Genomic DNA, 24,843 nt, shown 5'->3' with positions numbered 1-24,843 from the left:
CTACTGCGGTGCTGTGTAGGTGGGTAAACATAGCCCCCTTCTGTAGGTATTGTAAGGAATTCTCTATGGCTTTAGAGTCTAAAAATAATTTCCATTACTGGCATCATATGTATGGGAAATTCTAAAGAATGCTGCCTGAACTGGAATCTTAATCAAATTCTTCACCATTTACCATACTTATCTCGTGTATGATTGGTTGCTGCCTATATAATCACTGCTCCTTTTATTCATCATCTACGGTATCTCTATCATTGAAAGTGGTAAAAATGTTAACAATTCTCACCGGCGTACATAAGTGCTAAATAACTTTTTTGTAAAGGTGGCAGCAGAGAGCACTGCATTCAGACTAAAACTAACAACTCCACTTCCTCTGTAGCATACAGCAGCTGATAAGTACTGGAAGGGGTAAGATTTTTACATAGAAGTAATTTACAAATCTATTTAACTTTCTGGCACCAGTTTATAATCGGACCTTTTATTGTTTTCCAAAAAACATAACTTTCTTATTTTTCCAAATACAAAGCCAAATGAGTTTTTTTTCTTTTCCTTTTTGCAGGATTAATTATACTTTCTAAGGACACTTCATTGTACCATAAAATGTTTTGCAAAGTTTGGGGAATCTCTTATATGTTGTGCATGTTACATTAACTGACATATTATCTGTATTCTGTGGGTCAGTATGATTGCAATGATACCCAGTTTATATCACTTTTATTATATTTTTTTTTGTTTGTTTAGATATTAGCTCTTTTATTAAAGTATAATCAGGTATATATAAACAGGCAAACAGTATGACAGATGTCACATCAATTGCTCTTTTACAACAGTCTCCAATGCGGAGCAGAGCAGATAAAACTAAGAAAAATCTAAACCGTAGAAATGCAGTAAAGGGGACAATATCATTGTAACAGTTGGAAGACCAAATTAGCGTGAGTGAGAGGGAAAGGGAAGAGCCAAAAAAAGAATAGGGAAAAGGAGGGGTAGAGGAAGACAGGACTAAAAGGGTAGTAAGATAAGAGACTTACCTTGCGGATCAGAAGGACTCCGGGTCATCATGACAGTGAGGCAAATTGTGTCGAGTAAACAAGATGGCAGTGTCAGGGAGAGGATGTACCGGAGTTGGAGTAGGTGACTTGAGGCTAAGTTGTCGAGTCCCCACTAGAGAGATGTATGGCTTCATAGTCCTTGGAGGACATGAAGGCCATTCAGGAACCCCAGATCATATAATACTTGTCAAACTGGCATTTAGAATCAGCCAGCAATTCTTCCATCCTATGCTAATAGTAGGAAGTAGATCAGTCTAATGGTACTTTTGGGCAGATGAGTGGGTAGAATAGAGAATAGAAGTGTTTCTGGAGTTTAAAGAAGGCGTACAGAAGTAACACATTGGACAATGTCCAGGACCTGAGACCAGTATGTAGATAGGGAGGGACAAGTTAACCAGATCTTAAGCATTGTACCTCCAGGATTCCCACATCTCCAGCAGACATCAGGAACACCTTGGTTGAATTTAGCGAGAAGAGACGGGACTCTGTACCATCTCATCAGTTAATTTCCTGAGCTTTGCAGGAGATGGATGTGCGATGGCATTGTGATAGAGCCTTGCTCCATTACTCATCAGAGAGGGGGTGCCTGATTTATTTTTCCCAACCCATTCTAAAAGGGAGTGGATCACTGTTTGTCGGATTGATGATTGAAGCAATCCAGTACAAGGGACAGCACAGCTGCCAGGTAATAGAGGAAGTCTGGCAGTGCCAGGCTTATGGTTTATGCATCCACACAAAGCTAGACTGGAGCGCCGAGAGTTCCCTGATGAATGTCTAAGGCACAAGGCAAGGGATGCAGGAAAAGAGATACAAAAGGAGAGAGAGTACATCCACTTTCAGGATATTCACCCGGCTCAGCAAAGAGAAATCCCTGCACTCCCATCTAGCCAAGTCAGATTTTAAGGAGTGTAGGAGGGGAGGGAAGTTAACACAGAAAGAGTCTGAGGGATCAACAGGGACCTGGATACCTAAATATTTAAGGGAGGGAGATTACCACTTAAAGGGATACCTGAAATTAGAGACAGAGGCGCTCGATGTGGAGTATCACACGTGCAAGGTGGAAAGATCAGAGAAGGGAGCAAATGATCTCATACCGACTCCGTTGTGTACCGACATACACAAAAATGGATAGCACGTAGTGAAATATAGTGTAGACAACCCGCCTGCAGCCTTCCTGATATTCTTAGAATGTGAAAACTGGACTAGCAGAAATTTTGTGGCGCTGACCGGGACCGGACATGAAACAGGTGCAGTAGCTTGGAGGTAACCACTTTATTTACCAGAATGCAACGCGTTTCACTGCACAGATGCAGCTTTCTCAGGCATAGCAAGAGTGGGCAATTTGCAAGGTAATATACCTGAGAATTAACCCTTACATGTCCAAAACGTATTTCAAAGATACAAAAACACATATTAGATGATTTTTTTTTTTATTGCAATTTTTATAAAGAAGTTTTATCAAACAAAGGAAGTACATGAAAAATAAAACTGCAAATAACTGCAAAATGCACAAGAGCGCATGACAGGAAATCCCAAAATAGAAAGCATCTGAGATATACAATATTCTATCACAAGCCAACTAAAAGAGCAAGGTAACAGAATCCCAAATGAAAAACTAAGGAAATATGTAGAGGCATACATAAAAAACAAAAGACATACACAGGACCAATACAACAGAAAACAAGTACAAACAGAAGGACAAAAGGAGGGGAGAACAGTAGGAGGGGGGGAATAGAGGGCTACTTGATCAGTAAAGCGATCCCATGGATCCCACACAGAGAGCAACAATGGCACAGTGTTATTTAGCGAGGCGGTCAGAGACTCCTGGGATCAGATCTCACGGATACGGGCTGGTAGGGCGCTCTCGGACAGGGGAAGCATGCACTTCCAAGATTTAGCGATCAACGTTTTTGCAGCCAACACTATATGCATAAATCATTTTAACTGTTTTTTGGACAAGGCCTTATGTGACAGATGTAGAAGATATACTAAAGGGTCAAGGGGGACTGTAACCTTCAGAACTGAGCCAATTAAATGAGCCACCACCCTCCAGAATCCCTGGATAAGTGGGCAAGACCAGAAGATATGGAATGTGGATCCAATTCCCACCCCACAATGCCAGCACTGTGGAGGGACGTAAGGATTCAGTCTATTAAGGAGCTCAGGGGTGTGATACCAACCCATGAGTAACTTAAATTGAGTCTCCATATAAGCCGTACAAATCGAGGCCCTAGAGGCCCTTTCCCAAATCATCCTCCATTGTGGAATAGTAAGTCAAAGTCAGAAGTGGATCCATAAGTATAAGTCCTTCCTTTTATATTTCCCATTCCTTTTGAATACACTTCTGGCTTCGGCTCAAAAACTTCAATGGCAGTTTTCCAAAAACTGCCAGAGAAAAAAACAAGTGGAAACTTAGCCTAATACTGGTATTCAAATCCTCCTCCCGGCGGCTCATATAATGATGATTGGGTGGACCCCCTCAGATGGGAGAGTTGAGAATGGAATAAATAGCCGAAAGGAGGCTTTTTTTCCTGCGGTCACCGACGCCACAATTGCTAAAAGCCCGTGGGCAAAGAGACCATCAAAGAGCTTAAGGAAAAGGACATATAGTGACTAAGTTGGATGTAATGAAACCGCTCAGAGGAGGGAAGACCATTCCGAGATATCAGTTGTTCAAAGGGCAGAAGGGTGCGAGACCGGAAAAGTTCTCTCGAACCGCAGTCCCACACTATAGCAGAGGTTAAGCCTATGGGGTAGCTAGGATGGTAAAGAAACAACCTCATTGGAGAAGATATAGAGGCCAGTTTAAACTTGACTGAGCAATCATTCCAGACATACCGAGAGAAGGCCATCGGGCCTAATAGATGGCCCGAAGAGGGAGAGGAAAGAGGGAGGGTCCAGAGAAGAGAGTTAGGCTGAATAGGGGCCAGCCAAAGCTTCTCCAACTCCATCTATTTACTGTAGGCATGATAGGAGGACCACGCTGTTAAATGTCGCAAGTGAGCCGCCCAATAGTACTTGGTCACATCCGGCACTGCTAGACCTCCAAAAGAATGGCTTGCCAGCATAACGGGCATAGGGAGGCGATGCCTCTTGGCATCACATATAAAACGGAAAATAGCAGTTTAAAAAGAGCGAAGGGCCCAAAGGGGTACCAGAGAAGGGAAGTTGGAGTAAAGAGAAGCATAGGAAGAAGTTAAGAAAACACCAAGGTATTTGAGTTTAGAGGGAGACCACCTGAAGGAGAAGTTAGCCTGTAGGAGGGAGGACAGAGAGGGAGGGAGATTCAAGGGCATAGCCTCAGTCTTAGAAAGAAAGGTTCACCTTATAACCCGAAACCAGCCCGTAGGAGTGTAAGGTCCGGTAAAGAGCAGGAAGGGAGAGGAGAGGACAGGTAAGAGTCAAGAGGACATTGTCCGCAAATGAGCAAATCTTGTAGTCCCTAATCATGTAGGTGGACTCCAGAGATGCCCAGTCACCCCGTGTCAAAGCAGCCAAGGTTCTATACAAAAAGCAAATGGCAGGGGTGACAACGGACATCTCTGCCTGGTGCCATTAAAAAGGGGAAGGCTCAGAAAAGTAAGGTGGGGAAGTTTGATAGAAGCAGTAGGAGATGAATAGAGGCCCCGCAAGGCGGTCAGAAAAGGCCCTGATACCCCAAATTTCTGGAGAGTAGCAAAAAGAAATGGCCAGCTCAGCCTGTCAAAGGCCTTTTCAACATCAAGGCTGAGGACCAGGGCCTGTTCCGTGCGTCGATTAAGCAAGTCTATCAGACCCAACACCCATCCAGTGTTATTCCCCCCCTTGGCAGCAGGGGATAAAACAAACCTGATCTTTGTGGATAAGTGAGGGAAGAAAGCCACCAAGGCGAGCAGCCAACACTTTATTAAACAGCTTCAGGTCAGAATTAAGAAGGGCAATGAGTCTGTAGCTGGCACAGTCATGGGGATCCAGGTTTAGGTATAAGAGTGACCAAAGAATGAAGAAAAGATTGCAGAATCACCTCCCCCCTAGAAAATAATTGAAGAGAGACACCAATCTAGGCAGCAAGATGGGTGCAAAAGTTTTATAATATTGGTAAGTAAAACCATCCGGACCAGGGGAGCGCCCCTCAGGGACCCCCCGGGTCGGACGGAAGCTGCAAAGGGAGAGAGTAAAGTTTAGAGTAATAGTCCAGGAAGAGGTGAGAAATAGCTTCAGAATGGTAGGAAAGATTAGCTGCAGCATCCCTCAAGGCCGATGGCGACTGGACAGCAGCTCAATCGCACAGGCGCCTAGCCAACATAGTATGAGCTTTATTACCTTTTTCATAAAAACGTTGCTTGGTGAGCAGAAGGGGGTGTTCGACTTTTTGTAAGGCCAAATCTCCTAGGCACGCGCGCGAACCTAGCGCCTCAGGACCGAGAGGGAGGGTAAAAGCAGAAGAGAAGCCTCCAGCCGATAAATCTCAGCCTGAAGTTTCCGGGTACAAGGTGTCTTTTTTTCAATTGGATACTCAGGGCAATGCAATGCCCTCTAATTACTGATTTATGAGCTTCCCACATAATAGCCTGTGAAGAGACAGAGCCATCGTTGGTAGCAAAATGTTCATAAATGCAGGCCTGAATCGTGTTCCTGGAGGGCTGAGACTTGAGCAGTGATTCATTAAGGTGCCGGTGACAGCGACAAGAAGAGGTAGACTGAGGAGAAAAAGAAAGTAAGACAAGACTATGGTCCGACCAAGAAATCTGTTCTAAAGACGCGTCTGTAAGCATGCGCACCATGGGAAGGTTACCGAAAAAGTAGTCTATACGCGTATGCAACTGACGAGGGTATGAATAAAAGTAAATGCAAAACAGTGACAGTAAATAGCAAACAACATGGGTAGAAGAAATGCAATCATGAAAAACATGGCAACAAAACATAGACACTAGCAAAAGTGTGGCATAGAAGAAACAGGAACAATTCAACTCGGGCAAGAACCAATCCCCAACCGGTCCATCATCATAGGAAGAGGACCAGTACTAAGGTCCAGCTAGGCCAGTGTAACAGAACAACTTCATGTAGGAGCAGCTGGCAGGGTACATGTATCTGGAGAAGCAGTCTTCCGTCCGGAACCCGACCGCCAATTGCGGACCTGCTGCCACATGGGCAGAGGAGGGGGGGGGGAGCCAGACCCCAGTCCACCACAGAGGGAATAGTGAGGTCTAGGGCTGCACAGAGGGCATGGAGGTCAGCAAAGGATCTAAGAACAGCAGAGCGTCCATCGGTACGGGCATGCAGGTCAAACGGAAAGCCCCACCTGAAGGAATCCTGATGGCTCCTCAAAACAGCCAGGAGGGGGTGAAGCATTCTTCTCTTCCTCAGGGTGATCCAGGATAAGTCCTGAAACAGTTGGATACGCGCTCAAAGTCAAAATTGCAAAGATTGCGTGCTTTTGCCATAATGGCCTCCTTAAGTTGAAACTCATTCACACAGCAGATAACATCCCGGGGAGCATGATGAAGACATAGGCGGAGGGCCCAGTGGGCTCTATCCAGTTTTATCTTATGGGAAGGGGGTTCACCCAGAATGAGATTGAAGATGGCCTCCATGGTGACGTGCTGGTCCTCCTCATGAGTCGCTTCAGGAAGGCTGTGAACCCTGATGTTATTGCGGGGACCCCGGTTGTCAAGATCCTCCACGTGATCATGGAGGTCCCCCAGAAATTCCGACAGGGAAGCAATAGTGGACTGCAATTGGGCGAAATAGGCTCTGATAGAATCCTGTGCCTCTTCCAATTCCTCCACCCTGACAGAGACATGTTGTAAATCTTGCCGGAGGGCGGAAATCTCTGCTCAGCAAGTGTCTTTAACCTCAGAAATCAGAGACTTGAAATACTCCTTTTAGTCGGGATTTGTGAAAGCAAGTGACTCCAGACAGAAGGGACAGGGGAGACCCCAGGCAGGCCAGAACAGTCCAAATTAGCATCAGAAATAGCGTCCCATGCAGACCCAAAAACTTCAGGCAGGTGATCAGTAGACACACCCGGGGAAGGAGGGGAGTCCCAGCATTAAGCTTACTAGAAGAATGCATCCTCTGTGGCAGGGGGTAGAGGACTAGCAGCTCCAGTAGATGGAATGCAGGGACTGTGAAGCATGTGAGGAGGAGAGAACCCCAGGAGGGGGACGGGGTGAGTGTCCACTAGTCACCTGAGATAGCAGTGCAGGAGATTCAGACAACCCAATGTCCCCCACTGAAGCAGAGGAGGCAAACTTCACTGAGCAGGTGGGGGGAGCTGTACCCGCCACCAGGGAAGCCCCAGATGGAGAGTGCAGAGCCTAGTGGGGGGATGAGGTCAGTCCCAAGGCAGCAGGGGGCGGTTGTACAAGAAGAGAGCTTTCATCAGGAGATGCAGGCACAGGATGGCTCAGTGGCATCCCCTGGGAGTCCCCAGCCTTTCCGGGGGCAGGGTGGACCTGAGAGGGGGCCCAGGAGGGAGAAGATGGAGGGCACTGCAGAGGGGTTCCTGGAGGTAGCAGAATCTCGGCAGCAGCGGAGGAAGTGTGGTGCCTGATAGCGGAGCACACAAAGGCAGGAGAGTGCGCCCGCACAGCAAGAGGAGAAGCCCGAAATGAGGAGGCGCCCGGAGAGCGGGACCGGAGACCAGCAGCAGGCCCCGTAATGGCAGAGGCACGGCTCACCATGGGATCTGAGGGCCTCAGGAACTGGAGGATGCAGCCGGAGGTCATGGATGAAGGACGGAGGGCAGAGGACCTTCCTAGAGCTGCAGGAGGTTCTCCCCATCAGGTAAGCGCTGGTCACAGGTTTAACTCATAAGTTTGTGGCCCCAAGGAGCGAGAACTCAGAAGTTATGCGGCCATTATTGTTGCGCTCCTCGCCATGCCCCAATATTAGATGTATTATAATAACAGAAATGTAATCCGCAAAGAAAAAGGAAAACAAAGTGCAAAGAAGGCATACATTTTTTTTACATAAACATATAACGCACGAGCATACAAAACGCACTGGTACCTGTGCACACTTCAGCGTTTAACATCAAATCTTAAAATGATACAATACATTCTATATTAGAATTAAATTCTACCAGGGATTCTTATAGTATGACAATACCATAAAGAATATGTATATATACATAATTAAAGAATAATACATAATAATAAATAAAAAATAAACAAAGTAAAAATGTTTAATAGTATTAAATAGCTATCAACGAGCACTACATATTAAAATATCGGACATTTTCTATTGTTTTCATTAAGCCCAGAGGGCGCTAAAGTTACTAGTTTATGAATCCCAAAGGTTTCTCTATTTATCAATTGTTGGTATCTATTTGATGAGTTGCTCAGAATAGATTCTATTATTTTCAAACTCAAACAATGGTGCCATGGTGCACAGTAGGAAAATGTCTTGATACACTATGGAGCATAAACCCATTCCAAATATTCCACCTATGCTTATGAATACGGGACCGCACTGCCTGGACAGTGCGTCCCACCTATTGTAAATTACAATAACAAGATAGCAAGTAGATAGCATATTTTGTTTCACATGTGACATTGCCCTTAATCTTAAAAACTTTTTTTTGTCTGGGAAGAAGTCAAATCAAAAGTTTTATTTTTAATGAGTGTACAACACAGACAGCTGCTTTTGCCACATGGAGCACAGCAGGATTCAGTCTGGAAAGTATCAAATGATAATTTCCTAAGTCTGCCTGGAGCGACTAGGTTATGAAGGCTTTTTGAATGTCTAAACATGACACACTGAGTTGGAGGTACCAGGTCCTTAAAGGGTTACCCTGCTGCTCAGCGTTTGGAATAAACAGTTCGAATGCCAGCGCCGGGAGCTTGTGACGTCATAGCCCCACTGAGGGGGCGGGGCTATGACGTCACAAGCTCCTGGCCGCCTCCAGCGTTCGGAACAGTTTGTTCCAAACGTTGAGCAGCGGAATACCCCTTTAAGTATATGGTCAATCAGGACAATAGGCCAGTTTTTCATTAAAATTCTTTTAATATAGTTTTACTGTCTTTTTGTGATTACCAATCCGGATTGTAATATTTTTCTTTTTTATAAGCGTTAGATAAAACCTGGTTAGGATATCCCTTCTCAAGGAACCGTCCCTTCAGGACAGATGCCTGCGCATCAAAATCTAAAGTGCAGTTCGTCCGGATGCTTCCGGATGTACTGGTCATAGGGGATGCTCCTTAGCCAGCTGGAAATATGTACTCTGTTATAGTTCAAAAAACTATTGACGTCCACCTTTCCACAAAAGGTTTTTGTCAATATTGGTGAAGTAGCAGATTTAAAGATTTCTAAATCAAGGAACTGAATAGAAATAGATGAGAAATGCATTGTAAATTGAATGCCCCATAAACTCTCAGACAAAATCATCTGCCTGTGCTTGAGTACCACTCCATAAATATGATGGTTTCATAAATATGAAGGTTATTGCAAAACTGAATTGCAACACAGTATTGATGTTTTATTTTTACAACATTATTTGTTGGACAAATTCACACTTTGCGGTTTGAGATTACTGTTTGAATCATCTTTTCCAGATGACCTTTTGTTTACCAAAGAGTGGCAGGGATGTGGAATTCCTATAGCCCGACGCCCGGGACATGCAGTTCCGGGCACCGGGCAGGTGCATTTTTCCGGCCCTTAGCCCGGCTTCGGGCAAGCAGGGCCGTACCTGACAAGCGCTGCAGCGCTCTGCAGTCAGTATGGAGCGGGCTCCCGACTCCTGCCCGCTCCCTACTCTGCAGCCCCTGGCTGTGGAAACTTGCGTCCTCTGAAGGCAGTGCAGGGGGAGGGGAGATGAGAAGCTGTGTATGTCATATCTCCCCTGCTCTGCCTTCTTTCTGCTTCTTTCTGCTGTGGGGGGAGATGAGGGGGGCGTGGCTTTTCTACCGTGCAGACCTGCGTCCACTGCCTTCGCTCCCCCCAGCTCTAGCTTCGGAAACCTTCGTAGAGCTGTGGGGAGGAACGGATGCAAGTCTGCACAGGGCGCAAGTTTCCACCTCACACCGCTGCTAATAGCCGGCCTGCGGCGCTCAGCAGTCTGTATGGAGACTAATTAGCCGCCGCTAATAGCCAGCATGCAGCGATCGCCGCGGCTGGCTTTTAACCCTTTAGATCGCCGCTGTCAAAGCTGACAGCTGAGTCTAAAGGGACATGTAAATGCTCCCTGGTGGGGTGGATCGCCTATTAAAATATAACATTATGTATCCCGTACGGTAAATGTAAAAAAAAAAAAAAACACCAAACCACAGAATTGCAATTTTTATATTATCCCAGAAAAAAAAGTTAAAAAGCAATTAAAAAGCCAGATCAATACCAAAATGGTACCGACATAAAAAAACAGATTATGGCGCAAAAAATTAGCCCTCATACAGCCTGGTATGCGGGGGGGGGGGAAGAACTACAGGGGTCAAAAAATGTCTGGTATCGCTGTAATCAGGCAGCCTAAAGTATAAAACTAACACGTTACCTCAACCACAAGGTAAATGGCGTAGAAAAGAAAAACCACCAAATCTGCAAAATTATCTTTTACTATTTCAATTTCACTTCCCTTAATATATATATATATATATATATATATATATATATATATATATATATATATATATATATAATATAATTTTTTTTTTTTTTTTTTCGGTTCAGATAATGTTATTGAAAAATTTAAAGGTATCATTATAGTAGGTATTTACGGCTATTATAGGGCGAGGAGGAAAAAATTAGAGCGTAAAAGCAAAAATTGGCCCGGACAAGTGGATCGTCATGAGGGACAAGTAGATTTTGCTCCATTTTAGTCCTGTGGACAAGTAGTTTTTTAAAACATTTCCACACCCCTGACAGGGATGTGGAATTCCTATCGCCTGACGCCCGGGACTAGCAGTTTTGGGCGCCGGGCAGGGGAATTTGTCCGGCCCTTAGGGCAAGCAGGGCCGGACCTGACAAGCATGGCGGCGATCTGCAGTCTGTATGGAGCGGGCTCCCTACTCCTGCCCGCTCCATACTCTGCAGCATGTGTCCTCCAAAGCAGAGCAGGGGAGATGAGAAGCTGTGTATTTGTCTTCTCTCCCCTGCTCTGCAGACGTGCGGGGGGAGATGAGGGGACGTGGCTTCTTGCTCCCCGTGCAGACCTGCGTCCTCTGCCTTCACCCCCCCCAGCTGTAGCTTCGGAGAGCTGAGGGGAGGAGGCACGTCTGCACGGGGAGACTGCATGCGGCGCTCACAGAGGAGTATGGAGCAGGCTCCGGATTCCTGCACGCTCCATACTCTGCAGCCCCCGGCTGTTCTCAGTAGCCGGGGCCGCCGCTAATAGCCAGCATGCGGCGATCGCCACGGCTGGCTATTAACCCTTTAGATCACCGCTGTCAAAGCTGACAGCGACGTCTAAAGGGACATGTGAATGCTCCCTGGTGGGCTAGTGGGGTGGATCGCCCCCCCGCCGCGCGATCGCAGGGTGGCGATCCACTATGGAGGTAGCCGGAGGGCTTACCTCTGTTCCCTGCTGTCCCGGCTCTGTCATTGATAGAGCCTGGCTGGACTAGGCTCCATCAATGGATCACAGAGCACACAGATTAATAGAGTTCAATAGATCTCTATTCATCTGTATGAGGAATCTAATGATTCCTCCTATAAGTTTAATAAAGTGTAAAAAAAAAATAAAAATAAAAAGTTTTAATAAAAGTTTGAAAGACACACATTAACCCAGTGGTCTTCAAACTGTGCCCCTCCAGATGTTACAAAACTACAATTCCCAGCATGCCAGGACAGCCGTTGGCTGTCCGGGCATGCTGGGAGTTGTAGTTTTGCAACATCTTGAGGGCCACAGTTTGAAGACCGCTGCATTAACCCCTTCCATGTTAAAAGTTCAAATCATCCCCTTTTCCTATATAAAAACATGCAAACATAATAAAAATAAACATATTTGGTATCGCTTCGTGCGTAATTGTACAACCTATTAAAATATAACATTATGTATCCCGTACGGTAAATGTAAAAAAAATACCAAACCACAGTTTTTATAATATCCCAGAAAAAAAAAAGTTAAAAAGCGATTAAAAAGTCAGATCAATACCAAAATGGTACCGATACAAAAAACAGATTATGGCGCAAAAAATGAGCCCTCATACAGCCTGGTATGCGGAAAAAAAAAATAAAGCTACAGGGGTTAAAAAATGGCAATTAAAAAAATTAGAAAAAGTTCAGAATTAGTAAAACATGACGTAAACAATACAAATCTGGTATCGCTGTAATCAGGCGCCTAAAGTATAAAATTAACATGTTACCTCAACCACAAGGTAAATGGCGCAGAAAAGAAAACCCCCAAATCTGCTAAATTATCTTTTACTATTTCAATTTCACTTCCCTTAATATATATATATATATATATATATATATATATATATATATATATATATAAATATATATATATATATATATATATAAATATATATATATATATATATTTTTTTTTTTTTTTGGTTCAGAGATTGTTATTGAATAATTAAAAGGTGTCATTATAGTAGGTAGTTATGGCTATTATAGGGCGAGGAGGAAAAAAATTAGAGCGTAAAAGCAAAAATTGGCCCGGACAAGTGGATCGTCATGAGGGACAAGTAGATTTTACTCCATTTTAGTCCCGTGGACAAGTAGTTTTTTGTAAAATTTCAACACCCCTGCAGGAGTAGAGTGACTCTGGACAGAATTCTGGGTCCACTTATAAGCAAGTGTAGTGATAGGTCTCCCTGTATCAGGGGCAGGGTATGGCAGTATTGAAGAGACAGGAGAAGGCTGATCAGTGTAGTCATGAGCAGTTGTCACATAGTGATGCAGAGTAGAGGACTGGAGCTGCTGGGGAGAAGAAGCCTTGGACGAAACGTGCTGCCTCTGCTGGTGTGGGAAAAGCAGGTAAGAGGAGTTGTGGAGTACTGCAATGTTGTCCTGGGAGACCATATGTGTTTAATGTGAGTCAGCCCCTGCAGTATGCCGAAGGGGTGAGGAAGGTGCTGTGGCATGGTCAGTGTGCTGTGCGCTCCGCTGTGTTAGCGGAGGAGAGAGGGAGGGAGTCAGGCTCTGTACCTGCATTTTTGTTGGGGCCGCGACCATGTTATAAGCCAGTCTAGGGACTCTATGTTCAGCCAGATTTCTTGTCTGGTGCAGCGTAAAGTGAGTGGTGCTGGCTGGTTTCGGCGGCGTGGGGAGCAGAGGCCGCGCTGTAGCTGACAAGGGTCCAGCTGAGGACGGGTGGGGATGAAAAAAACAGGAAATAGGCTGGGGATGATCACTGGTGTTGCTAGCTACAGATTTCTTGTTTTTTCTCCGTGAATTGCCTCCCATAGCAGAAAAAAAAAGCCTCAATATCAGCAGCCCAGGCAGGAGCTCTCACACCATGCGACTCATTGATCTGCATGTCAAGCCATACCCCAGAGCTTTTGTTTTATTTAAATTTATTGGTTTTTCATTTTAACAGATGTTGGTAGCGTCGCATAACTGAATTGAGGGTTTTAAACATATTTGCAACTCGTCCCACTTGTAAGGGAGAGAAAAATGTTTGGAAAAATGTGCCACATTCATTGTACATTGTTTAACCACTTCCTGACCTATGACATACCAGTACATCATAGGTTGGGGAGGGGAATATGATGCAAGTCTGGGTCATAACCGGCAGATCCCTACTGCTATCAGCAGCTGACATCTGCTGGTAATGACAGACATCGGAGCCTGCTCTGATGTCCATCATTGAAATGGTTAAATGCCGTGATCAATAGCGTTCATGGCATTTAAACATCAAATGCTGGTAATCACTGGGGTCTTGAGGACCCATCTGCAGCGCCGCGATGTGATCGCGGGCAGCAGATGGGTTGCCAGGGAATAATGTCGGTAGATCGACAATTGCTTAAGGTGGCCTTTGGCAGCCTTAGCAATTGAGCGCCAATAACGTAGATCAATGTAATGCAATAGGGGGACGAAAAATGTGTAAAAAAAAAAAACAAACAAAAAATCCTCCCCTAATAAAAGTTCAAATCATGCCCCTTTTCCCATTGTTCAAATAACACTGTAAAAATAAACAAACATATTTGGTATCGCTGCGTTTGTAATTGTCAGAACTATTAAATTATGATGTTCCTGAAGCTGCACGGTAAAAGACGTAAACGCCAAAAAATTCCAAACGCCTACATTTCAGATTGTTTCATCACATCCAATCCCAGAGAAAAATGATAAAACGTAAAATGATCGGAAAGTCATATACACAAACGTGGAACCATTAAAAACGACAGCTCATGGTGCAAAAAGTAAACCACAACATAGCTCTGTAGGTAAAAAAAAAAAAAAAAAGTGACAGGGGTCAGAACATGGCATTGAACAAACTTTATTATTTTTTTTTTTTTTTACTTGACGTTTTGCCTTAAAACGAAACAAAAATTACCCAGGTTTGGTATAATTCTAATCGTACTGCTCATTAGAATAAAGATAGCATATCAGATTTACCGCATTGTAAACCCTAATAAAATGATTTCCCCAGAAAATTGCACAGTTCCATATTTTTTTTTTGCCTTACATGTATTTTTTTTCTTAATACATTACATGATAAAATAAAGTGTTCCAATGAAAAGTACAACTTGTCCCATGAAAATAAGCCATAATACAACTTTGTCAGTTGAAAAAAAAAAATAAAATTTATGGGTCTTTGAATGGGAGGAGCAAAAACAAAATGTGATTCTAAAAAAAAAAAAAAATTATTTATTAATTGAAGACGCAATCTGATTGGTTACTATGGGCATCTGCACCACTCTTCCTCTACACAAGTTTTGATAAATCCTTCTCTGAGTCTTTAGCCGGTTTGCAATCTCAGCCTTGAAAAGGAATTTCTTGGAATCGTTTATGTTAGGCCTATTTCGGTTTTAAATAAACATACATAAGTTTACACAAATCTGTTTATTTTCAATGTTATACAATAATAATTGGAATTTTATAACAGATTTTTTTTTTGTGGGTGGGAGAGTTAGGCGAGCTTGTAGCTACTATGCAGATAATGGTATGATCTTCTACGTCTTTGTCTTCCAAACAGTAGATGCAAATCAAAAAATGTTGCAGTATCTTGTAATACCTTTTTTATTGTTAACATAAATAGCAATAGAAATGTGTTATACCTCCATCTAAAGGGTACGCAGTATATTGATAAATAATTATATGAAAGAAAAAATCTTCTATAATAAATATGTGAACCACATAAAAATGGAGGAAAATAGTTCATACCAACTATATGAGCTTCATAATGAACTCCTTTTGTTATTACACAAAAAAAAAAAAAAAACTCATGGAGTCATTCAATTGTAGTTTAAAAATTATTTATTTTAGACATAATTAAAACAATGTGTGGCAAAAATGTTAAAAAAGGGGGGGGAGAGGGAAAACCAATACAGGGGGGGAATTGAGACAAAGAGGCATCACCACCTGCAAACACTGATATTGTCATATAGTATTGATGTAAACAAAGGACTATAATGGAAAGTGCATAGCATAGTACATAATGGCATCAGCCTAAAAATATGACTTAAAGCAGTTCCCTATCAGTCTCTGATACCTACATCCCAAAGTGCAGACAGCAGGAGTGACGCCACCCCAACGTATTTTCGGTACGGTCCTTCGTCCTGGGGGTGGCGTCCTCACAGTGCTCTAAGCTATTTATATTATAAACAGCCAATCATGGAACATAAACAATAAAAAATTGTAGGTGTATACCTTTTTCATCAGCCTGTTACTCCTCTGGCATGGCGCATGAAGCACGAGCCCGAACGCCGCGCTTACTTCCGGGTCGCGCGTCCGCCACCCGATCACATGACCAAAAATGGTCTCATGATGAGCGGCATGTGACGCGCACCCGGAAGCGCACGGCGCCGGGACTCGGCGCATGCACACTCGAGTTGGAAGAGGACTTAGTGAATTGAAGCACTGATTTACTTACATAGATAATGGACAAGGAATACAATGCATGCTATAACAAAAGGAACTTTAAAAAAATTATTATATAAGATGTTATCTATTATTTAAACAGCAATTCATGTATTATAAAAAGGGGGGCAAAATAGAGAAATGTACATTTATGCATATTCTATTATATAATATTCATACAACTAAATTGATATAGAAATACTAGAAAAAATCAATCAAATATTGAAAAAAAAAAAAAAATATATATATATATCAGTATGTCCATATAAAGAATTCCAAATTACTTATATATAATAAATATTTCATATATATATATATATATATATATATATATATATATATATATATATATATATATATAAAAATATAATTGTGATGGGGTGTCTCTGTGTGCAAAAGGTAAGGATACAGTAATAAATCATCCAGTTGATCCATATATTATATTCCATATACATAATAGTTAATTTAATAAGATTAAAAAATATAATTATAAGAAAAAATTATAAAAAGACAATTAATGGTGACAAGGGTGAAAGTGAAAATTGAAAATTGAAGATGAAAATATTAATTAAATAATGAGTAAAGTGAATGTGATAAAAATATATTGAATGTGTAAATCGTGAGTGTTAAAAGAATTGTGATATGATGCAAAAATGTTATAAATCGTGATGGTGAAATAAAACAAAAGTTAAAAGTGCTGACACTTCGTATAAAAATTAATTAAAAATTGAAAATTCATATTATAAAATGATAATTAATAAACAAATAATAATTTGTTTATTAATCATCATTTTATTATATGAATTTTCAATTTTTAATTTTTAATTCTTTTAACACTCATGATTTACACATTCAATATATTTTTATCACATTCACTTTACTCATTATTTAATTAATATTTTCATCTTCAATTTTCAATTTTCACTTTCACCCTTGTCACCATTAATTGTCTTTTTATAATTTTTACTTATAATTATATTTTTTAATCTTATTAAATTGACTATTATGTATATGGAATATAATATATGGATCAACTGGATGATTTATTACTGTATCCTTACCTTTTGCACATAGAGACACCCCATCACAATTATATATATATATATATATATATATATATATATATATATATATATATATATATATATATATATGAAATATTTATTATATATAAGTAATTTGGAATTCTTTATATGGACATACTGATGTGTGTGTGTGTGTTTGTATGTATATATATATATATATACATTTTTTTTCAATATTTGATTGATTTTTTTCTAGTATTTCTATATCAATTTAGTTGTATGAATATTCTATAATAGAATATGCATAAATGTACATTTCTCTATTTTGTAACATGCCCCCCTTTTTATAATACATGAATTGCTGTTTAAATAATAGATAACATCTTATATAATAATTTTTTTAAAGTTCCTTTTGTTATAGCATGCATTGTATTCCTTGTCCATTATCGATGTAAGTAAATCAGTGCTTCAATGCACCAAGTCCTCTTCCAACTCGAGTGCGCATGCGCCGAGTCCCGGCGTCGTGCGCTTCCGGGTGCGCTTCACATGCCACTCATCATGTGACCATTTTTGGTCATGTGATCGGGTGGCGGACGCGCGACCCGGAAGTAAGCGCGGCGTTCGGGCTTGTTCTTCATGCGCCATGCCAGAGGAGGAACAGGCTGATGAAAAAGGTATACACCTACGATTTTTTATTGTTTATGTTCCATGATTGGCTGGTTATAATATAAATAGCTTCCAGCACTGTGAGGACGCCACCCCCATGACGAAGGACCGTACCGAAACGTACGTTGGGGTGGCGTCACTCCTGCTGTCTGCACGTTGTGATGTAGGTATCAGAGACTGATAGGGAACTGCTTTAAGTCATATTTTTAGGCTGATGCCACTATGTACTATGCTATGCACTTTCCATTATAGTCCTTTGTTTACATCAATACTGTATGACAATATCAGTGTTTGCAGGTGGTGATGCCTCTTTGTCTCAATTCCCCCCCCCCCCCCCCTGTATTGGTTTTCTCTCTCCCTCTCCCCCCCCCCTTTTTAAACATTTTTGCGACACATTGTATTAATTATGTCTAAAATAAATAATTTTTAAACTACAATTGAATGACTCCATGAGTTTTTTTTTTTTTTTTTGTACCTTTTTTATTGGACTAACAGAAATTTGTAGAGACAAGCTTTCGGAATTCCTCCCTTTATCAAGTCCAAAGCAAATCCTGAAAGCTTGTCTCTACAAAATTCTGTTAGTCCAATAAAAAAGCTATTACAAGATACTGCAACATTTTTTGATTTGCATCTGCATCAATGGACTAATACGGCTACTCAAATTTTCTTCCAAACAGTAAAACATATATTTTTTCCTGAGGTTTACAGGCAATAAAGTATTTATTAACAGAATTGGATCTGACACATTTCCTTTGCTACCTTTTTATAATTGTATATTTTTGTTTATATATTATATCTATTTTAGGAGATCCTATTAATCAGTCTCCGAAATACTGAACAATAAAGGACTTTATCAACTATTTCTTATTCTGATTTCAAATGACTAGATTATGCAGAGATGTCAGCAGAGAGCACTGTGGTCAGACAGAAAGGAAATTCAAAAATAAAAAAAAATACAGCAGCTGATAAGTACTGGAAGGGTTAAGATTTTTAAATAGAAGTAATTTACAAATCTGTTTAACTTTTTGGCACCAGTTGATATAAAAAAAATAAAATAAAATGTTTTCCAGTGGAGTACCCCCTTTAACCCTTTAAGGACCACGGGTTTTTCCATTTTTGCACTTTAGTTTTTTCCTCCTCACCCTTTAAAAATCATAACCCTTTTAATGTTGCACCTAAAAATCCATATGGTGGCTTATTTTTTGCACCACCAATTCTACTTTGCAGTGACTTCAGTCATTTTATCCAAAATTCTACGGCGAAACGGGAAAAATCATTGTGCGACGAAGAAAAAACGCCATTTTGGAGGCTTCCGTTTCTACGCAGTAAATTTTTTGGTAAAAATGACACCTTATCTTTATTCTGTAGGTCCATATGATTAAAATGATACCCTACATATGATTTTTTACAGAAGTACAACAAAATCAAACCTATAACTACATGCAGAAAAATGTATACGTTTAAAACTGTCATCTTCTGACCCCTATAACTTTTTTTATTTTACCGCTTATGGGGCGGTATGAGGGCTAATTTTTTGCGCCGTGATCTGAAGTTTTTAGCGGTACCATTTTTGTATTGTTCGGACAATTTGATCGATTTTTATTCATTTTTTCATTATATAAAAAGTGTCCAAAAATACGTTATTTTGGACTTTGGAATCTTTTTGCGCGTACACCATTGACCGTGCGGTTTAATTAATGATATATTTTTATAGTTCAGACATTTACGCATGCGGCGATATCACCTGTGTTTATATTTATTTTTATTTACATGTTTTGTTTTTTTATGGGAAAAGGGGGTGATTCAAACTTTTATTAGGGAAAGGGTTAAATGACATTTATTACTTTTTATTTACACTTTTTTTTTGAAGTGTTATAGCTCTGATTTTATACCTTGTTCACTGCAAAGCCATAGCTTTGCATTGATCAGTGTTATTGCCAGTCGATTGCTCCAGCCTGCATCTCAGGCTTGGAGCAATCAATCACTGTAGGGACACGCCGGAGGAAGGTAAGAGGACCTCTGCTCGTGTCCCAGCTGCTTGTGTCCCAGTCCCACACTTTTCACTGCGGTGGTCCTGAGCAGCCGGGCAGCTTTTCCAGTATAGATCTTTCATATCTACAAGTGGCTTACTACCAGCCACCTAACAAAATAGTGCTTCTCACACAAGTCAAATGTCCTTTCTGAGGCTGTAGACCTCAGGACTCTAACTTCCATCATAGAGATGAGTTCCTCACAGCCTCCATCTGCAGTATTACATCTTGTTTTAAAGCCCAATGACCAGCTGTCTTCAGCACCTGTGCTAATTTGGGGACACACTAAAAACTTCAACTGGCTAGGAAAGGGTTGACAGGCACCTACTACCAACCAGGCCAGAAAACAGACTCTACCAAAGTCTCTTAGCAGCTATAGTTAAAGCTATACCTCACCCAGCTTGTCCTGTATGCAATATGCACTTCCTGAAACTTGATAGCTACATATGACAGTTATCTTGGAGAAATACAGAAACCCCTGGCCACTATTTCACAGTCTCACAGCACATGTACAAGTCCTGTAAGATGTCAGGTGTGGCCTCATTAAACCTGGTCATCCTCATCTAGACCAGACCTGTAGCATTTCAATACAAGCAGCAGTAGAATGCATTTAGCAAGGTAGACTGTGATATACTTCTCTACATTCCTGCATCGTAATAGCCTGCCAGATTTTACAGTTATTTTAAGTAGCCACAAGCAAGTCAACACCTTTTGCCAAGTCTGCAATGTTAATAAATAAGAATGTTCTGTTTTAGACAGAGCCAGTTTTATATTTCATCTAGGAATAACAAATGTTCTACTAAGTTTCCCATTATTTTTATTATCATTCACAATTGCAGCCCATCTTTCATCAGGAAATATTTTATACATTTAACAAGTGAATAACATTCATTATCTTGACAGTTGCATCTGTAAAGAGGTGGAATATATTAGGCAACAAACCATCAGTAAGTTGAAGTTGGAAGTGGGAAGAATTGGCAATAACTGAGGAACTGAGCGACTTTGACAGGGAAACAGGGAAAAATGTTAATGGTTATGCAAGTGGGTTACAGCATTTCCACAGTGGCATATACTGTGGGGTATCCCTGGATTGCAGTGGTAAGTACCTACCAATAGTAGTCCTAGGAAGGATAGCCAGTAAACCAGCAACAGGGTCATGAACTCCCACAGCTTACTGATGTATATGGGGACTGAAGGTTATGGCTTCTGCTCGCAGGATAATGTGCCCTGTTACCCTGCAAAATTGTGATTCAAGACATTTACCAGACCTTGAAGTTTCCTAGATCTAAATCTGATCTAGCATATGTGCAATTTATTGGAAAAACAAGTCTCATTCAAGAGTCCCCCACCTCATAATGATCAATTTCTCAAAAGGACAGATGCAGCATAAAGGGCAACTACAAAGTATTAGGATATGTTTGTGTGAGTATAAATTACATATATATATTAATTCTGATAAATATCTTCTATATTTTAGTGTTGCTGCTAACCACAAGCAAAACTTGATGACTGTTGCCAACTTAGGTGTAGTTTTTGGGCCTACATTACTACATCCCCAAGAAGAGACTGTAGCAGCTATCATGGATATCAAATTCCAGAACATTGTGGTGGAAATAATGATTGAAAACCATGAAAAGGTAAAACCAGTTTACAACTTTGCTTTGTTAATTTTTTTTATTTTATATTGCCTAAAGGTGCCCATACACATCAAATTAAAGTTGATAAAGACAGCCAATATTAATTAAAAAAAAATTTTTTGTGGAGGAATTCACGAGGAATAATTTTGGTCTGGAAATTGTTGCCGTTTGTCATTTTATCCATCAAGCAGAATTTGAGCGGAATTCAAGTGGAATTTCCATGCGGAAATGAAGAGGAATGAAGGCTATTTAATCTACTTTTTTTTTAATTCTGCCTACATTCCGCTTGAAACCGTTGTCGGGCAAATTCTTTTTACGATTGACTTCTATTGGATTATGTTTGCGGATTCCGCTTGAAGAATGAACATGTTCTTTCTTCAAGCGGAAAGGAATTCAGCGTCGGAATTCTTCTAGAAGAATTTCTGCAGTTTGAACAGGACAGCAGAAAAACATTAAAGTCAAGGGGCAGAGGAGATGTGCATTAATTTGGAGAGGAGAATTCAAGAGGAATTACTCGAGTAAATTCCTCTTGAATTACTCAGTGTGAACGCATCCTTAATAGTTTTAGCTTACAGATTAAATACCTCTATTATGTATGGAGATTTATTAAACCTTGGGCAAAGGAACACTGATTATAGTAATCAAGATCGCTCCTTTAATTTTTATTAAAAGACCTCTGAGAAATCAAAGATTGAACCTGATTGGCTGCTATGTGCAACTGTTTCACTTATCCAAAAAATGACCAGTGAAGGTAATGCCTAGGATGCCAATTGATGTAAAATTAGTATATTTTAAGATCTAAGGCAGAAAAATAAATACTACCCAGCTAAGTAAAAAACTGACTCTCTACACAGTCAGTCTGCATCATCTGCTGTATTTATTTCCTGTCTGCTTCTTTGTCTGTGGCATTGTTTTAATACAATGCAGCATACTGTAAAAATTAATTCTTCCCCTTGAGCTCAGAGGCATGATCCAACCAAATCACCTATGACAGCAGAGGAGAAAGGGAGGATCTGCGGAGCTGCTGACATAACAGCACATTTAAAATTGAATAACTACAACACTTAATGTATGTGGCAAATCAAGCAAAAGCATGCTGAAGCCAGTACAGTTTGGGTTCTCGGCCAATCTATTGTGCATATGTTCATGGGTTTCCTTTAAACCATTTCTTCAATTTCTGTTAAATATAGCTAGACAAGATAGCAGTCCCCATAATAATGTAATAAAATGTCCTCCTCCTGCCAAGGATTACATAGGATCATAATACACTTAGAAATACAATCCATTTGAAGGCATAGTCATTATTCTTTTAATTCAGTGTAACAAAGTTGCCTGATGGTCCAGATTACTGTGCACCCAAGAGCAGAAGACTGAATAAAAATTCTTGTTTTTAGATAACCAATTAAAATGTCTTACAGTGTCTTATGTTAACAGTTATAGGCTAATTGTTCTTACATTTCTTAAACATTCTTATTTGTTTCTGGAGGAGCTCTCTCTTTACGGTAAACCACCTTTCTAATCTGATAAGTAGCCTACATTCAGGGGGTATACATTGGCCTACTTGAAGAACAGTATGCAGATGTATGCTGTGATGTAACTATATCGGGTCCAGTATGCTGAATGTAGTCTAACAACATTTATATTTTGGCACATTTCAAAGCATGTACTGTTATTCGCAGGACTCAAAATAGTGGCTACCAGCAATTTGAAGTCTAAAAAAAAAAATGGTATATGCTTAGTAATGGAGGAGCATAGTCATTAGTAACATTTGTTTGGTCCCTTGAACTCAATGGAGCTGAGTTATGTATGTTGGCAAACTGTTTTGTTCGTGGTATATACCAGTGGTGGGGTACTTATCAGATATAAACATAGCCCAAGTTAACACAAGAAGGTACTGTGGCAGTATAAAAAACAAAACAAAAAAAAAAATACTCAAATATATGGAAAAAGAAAATTCTGCTTGGTGACAATATAATACTAAGCTGATTACTTCTATATTGTGGCCTATGTTTTTTTATTTTAATTACCACAGAAATTTAGACATTGTTTTGCATTCTTGTATTCTAGGCTTACAGCCAGAGCATCAGGGACCAGATTACATTGAGTAGATTAGCAGAACCACAAGGACAAATGGTTTGACAGAACAAATCCAAGATAGAGCCATTAAACATGTAATTAGACCAAGAACATTATTAAAATGGGGTGTTTATGCGTGCACATTGCCAAGAAGTCTATAGAGGTTTTCAGAGGTCTGCTGTAGAAGAGTTTGGAGGATACAGTGGTATCAGCTTAAAAGTTCATTATTGATTAAGTGAAACTTGAACTTGCATTTTCAGACCAATAAATCTCAGGTTGATCAATGCAAACTTGGCTCATAGTTCATTTAGGGGCACTGACAGATCAATGTGTGGTCTCTGCATACATCAGCTGAGAGACAGCAGAAAATTATAGCCTTCCCTACCATCCCTGTGTATGCAAATAAATACAAAGCAATGAACAAAGCTGAGTCTTTGTAGGTTATCATTGATTACATTTTAGCTCTGCTTTTCATATTTTTGATAGTGTTATCAATTAGTCTTAATTGTGACTCTCCCAGGAATCTTTCTCCTTGAAAGTCTTTAATGTATCAATTCACTATAGTCTTCTTGTTTGCCTTAATTATCCAGATTGTCTTGGTAGCATTATTTGGCGACTGTCCTAATCTTTTCACAGAAATGTGGCCATTCAGTATTTGTTAAGCGCATTGTAGGTACTATAGGTATAAAAAAAAAAACTCAGTAGGGGGGAGTGCATAAGACATAGCTTTTAATAGTCAACAGGATTAAACCACCTCATTAATAACAAGTGTAGTATAGTGGTATGAATATAGCAATCGGACGTACAACATGCCCCACACCTTGTATAGGGCCTGTTGCATGTCCGATTGCTATAGTCATACAACAACTATACTACACTTGTTATTAATCAGGTGGTTTTATCCTGTTGACTATTAAAAGTTATGTTTCATGCACTCCCCACTACTGGTTTTTGTTATAATACTTAGAGCTGTACTGCATTATAGGTGGGTGGATACCTGGCAACACATCCACATATATTTTCCATACTATAAGTATACCTTTTTTTGCCAAAAAAAAAGCAATTTGATCATTTTAAAAATTACTAATTCACAGTATGTTTCTAGGCTTAAAGGGGTTGTGCGCTGCCCTGCAGTTCGGAGCTCCGCTCACAGCGTCCGGAAGTTCATTACTCTGAACACTGTGTGCAGGCTTCCGTGTTCGCAGCCGCCGGGCGGCCCGACCCCTCGCGACGTCTCGCCCGCCCCCTCAACGAAAGTCTATGGGAAGGGGGCGTGACCGCTGTCACGCCCCCTTCCCATAGACTTTGGTAGAGGGGGCGGGCGTGATGTCACGAGGGGGCGGGCGTGATGTCACGAAGGGGCTGGGCGTGACTTCACGCCCGGCGGCCGCGAACACGGGAGCCTGCACACAGCGTT

General features: G+C 40.8%; 1 protein-coding gene across 5 annotated transcripts in view; it reads left to right on the top strand.

The window, feature by feature from the left end:
• ARHGAP26 (Rho GTPase activating protein 26) overlaps window positions 1-24,843 on the top strand; it is a 412,307-nt gene that overhangs the window by 229,998 nt on the left and 157,466 nt on the right. For all 5 annotated transcript variants that reach the window (XM_056574910.1, XM_056574908.1, XM_056574907.1 and 2 more), the window contains one exon: window positions 21,191-21,350. In XM_056574910.1, coding sequence (XP_056430885.1) covers window positions 21,191-21,350 — 160 coding nt within the window. The remainder of the gene's footprint in view (window positions 1-21,190; window positions 21,351-24,843) is intronic.

This window comes from Hyla sarda, chromosome 4 (genome assembly GCF_029499605.1).
Source record: "Hyla sarda isolate aHylSar1 chromosome 4, aHylSar1.hap1, whole genome shotgun sequence".
Classification (NCBI taxonomy): Eukaryota; Metazoa; Chordata; class Amphibia; order Anura; family Hylidae; genus Hyla; species Hyla sarda.
Note: the sequence above shows the minus strand (reverse complement) of the source record. Positions and strands in the feature narration are given on the sequence as shown.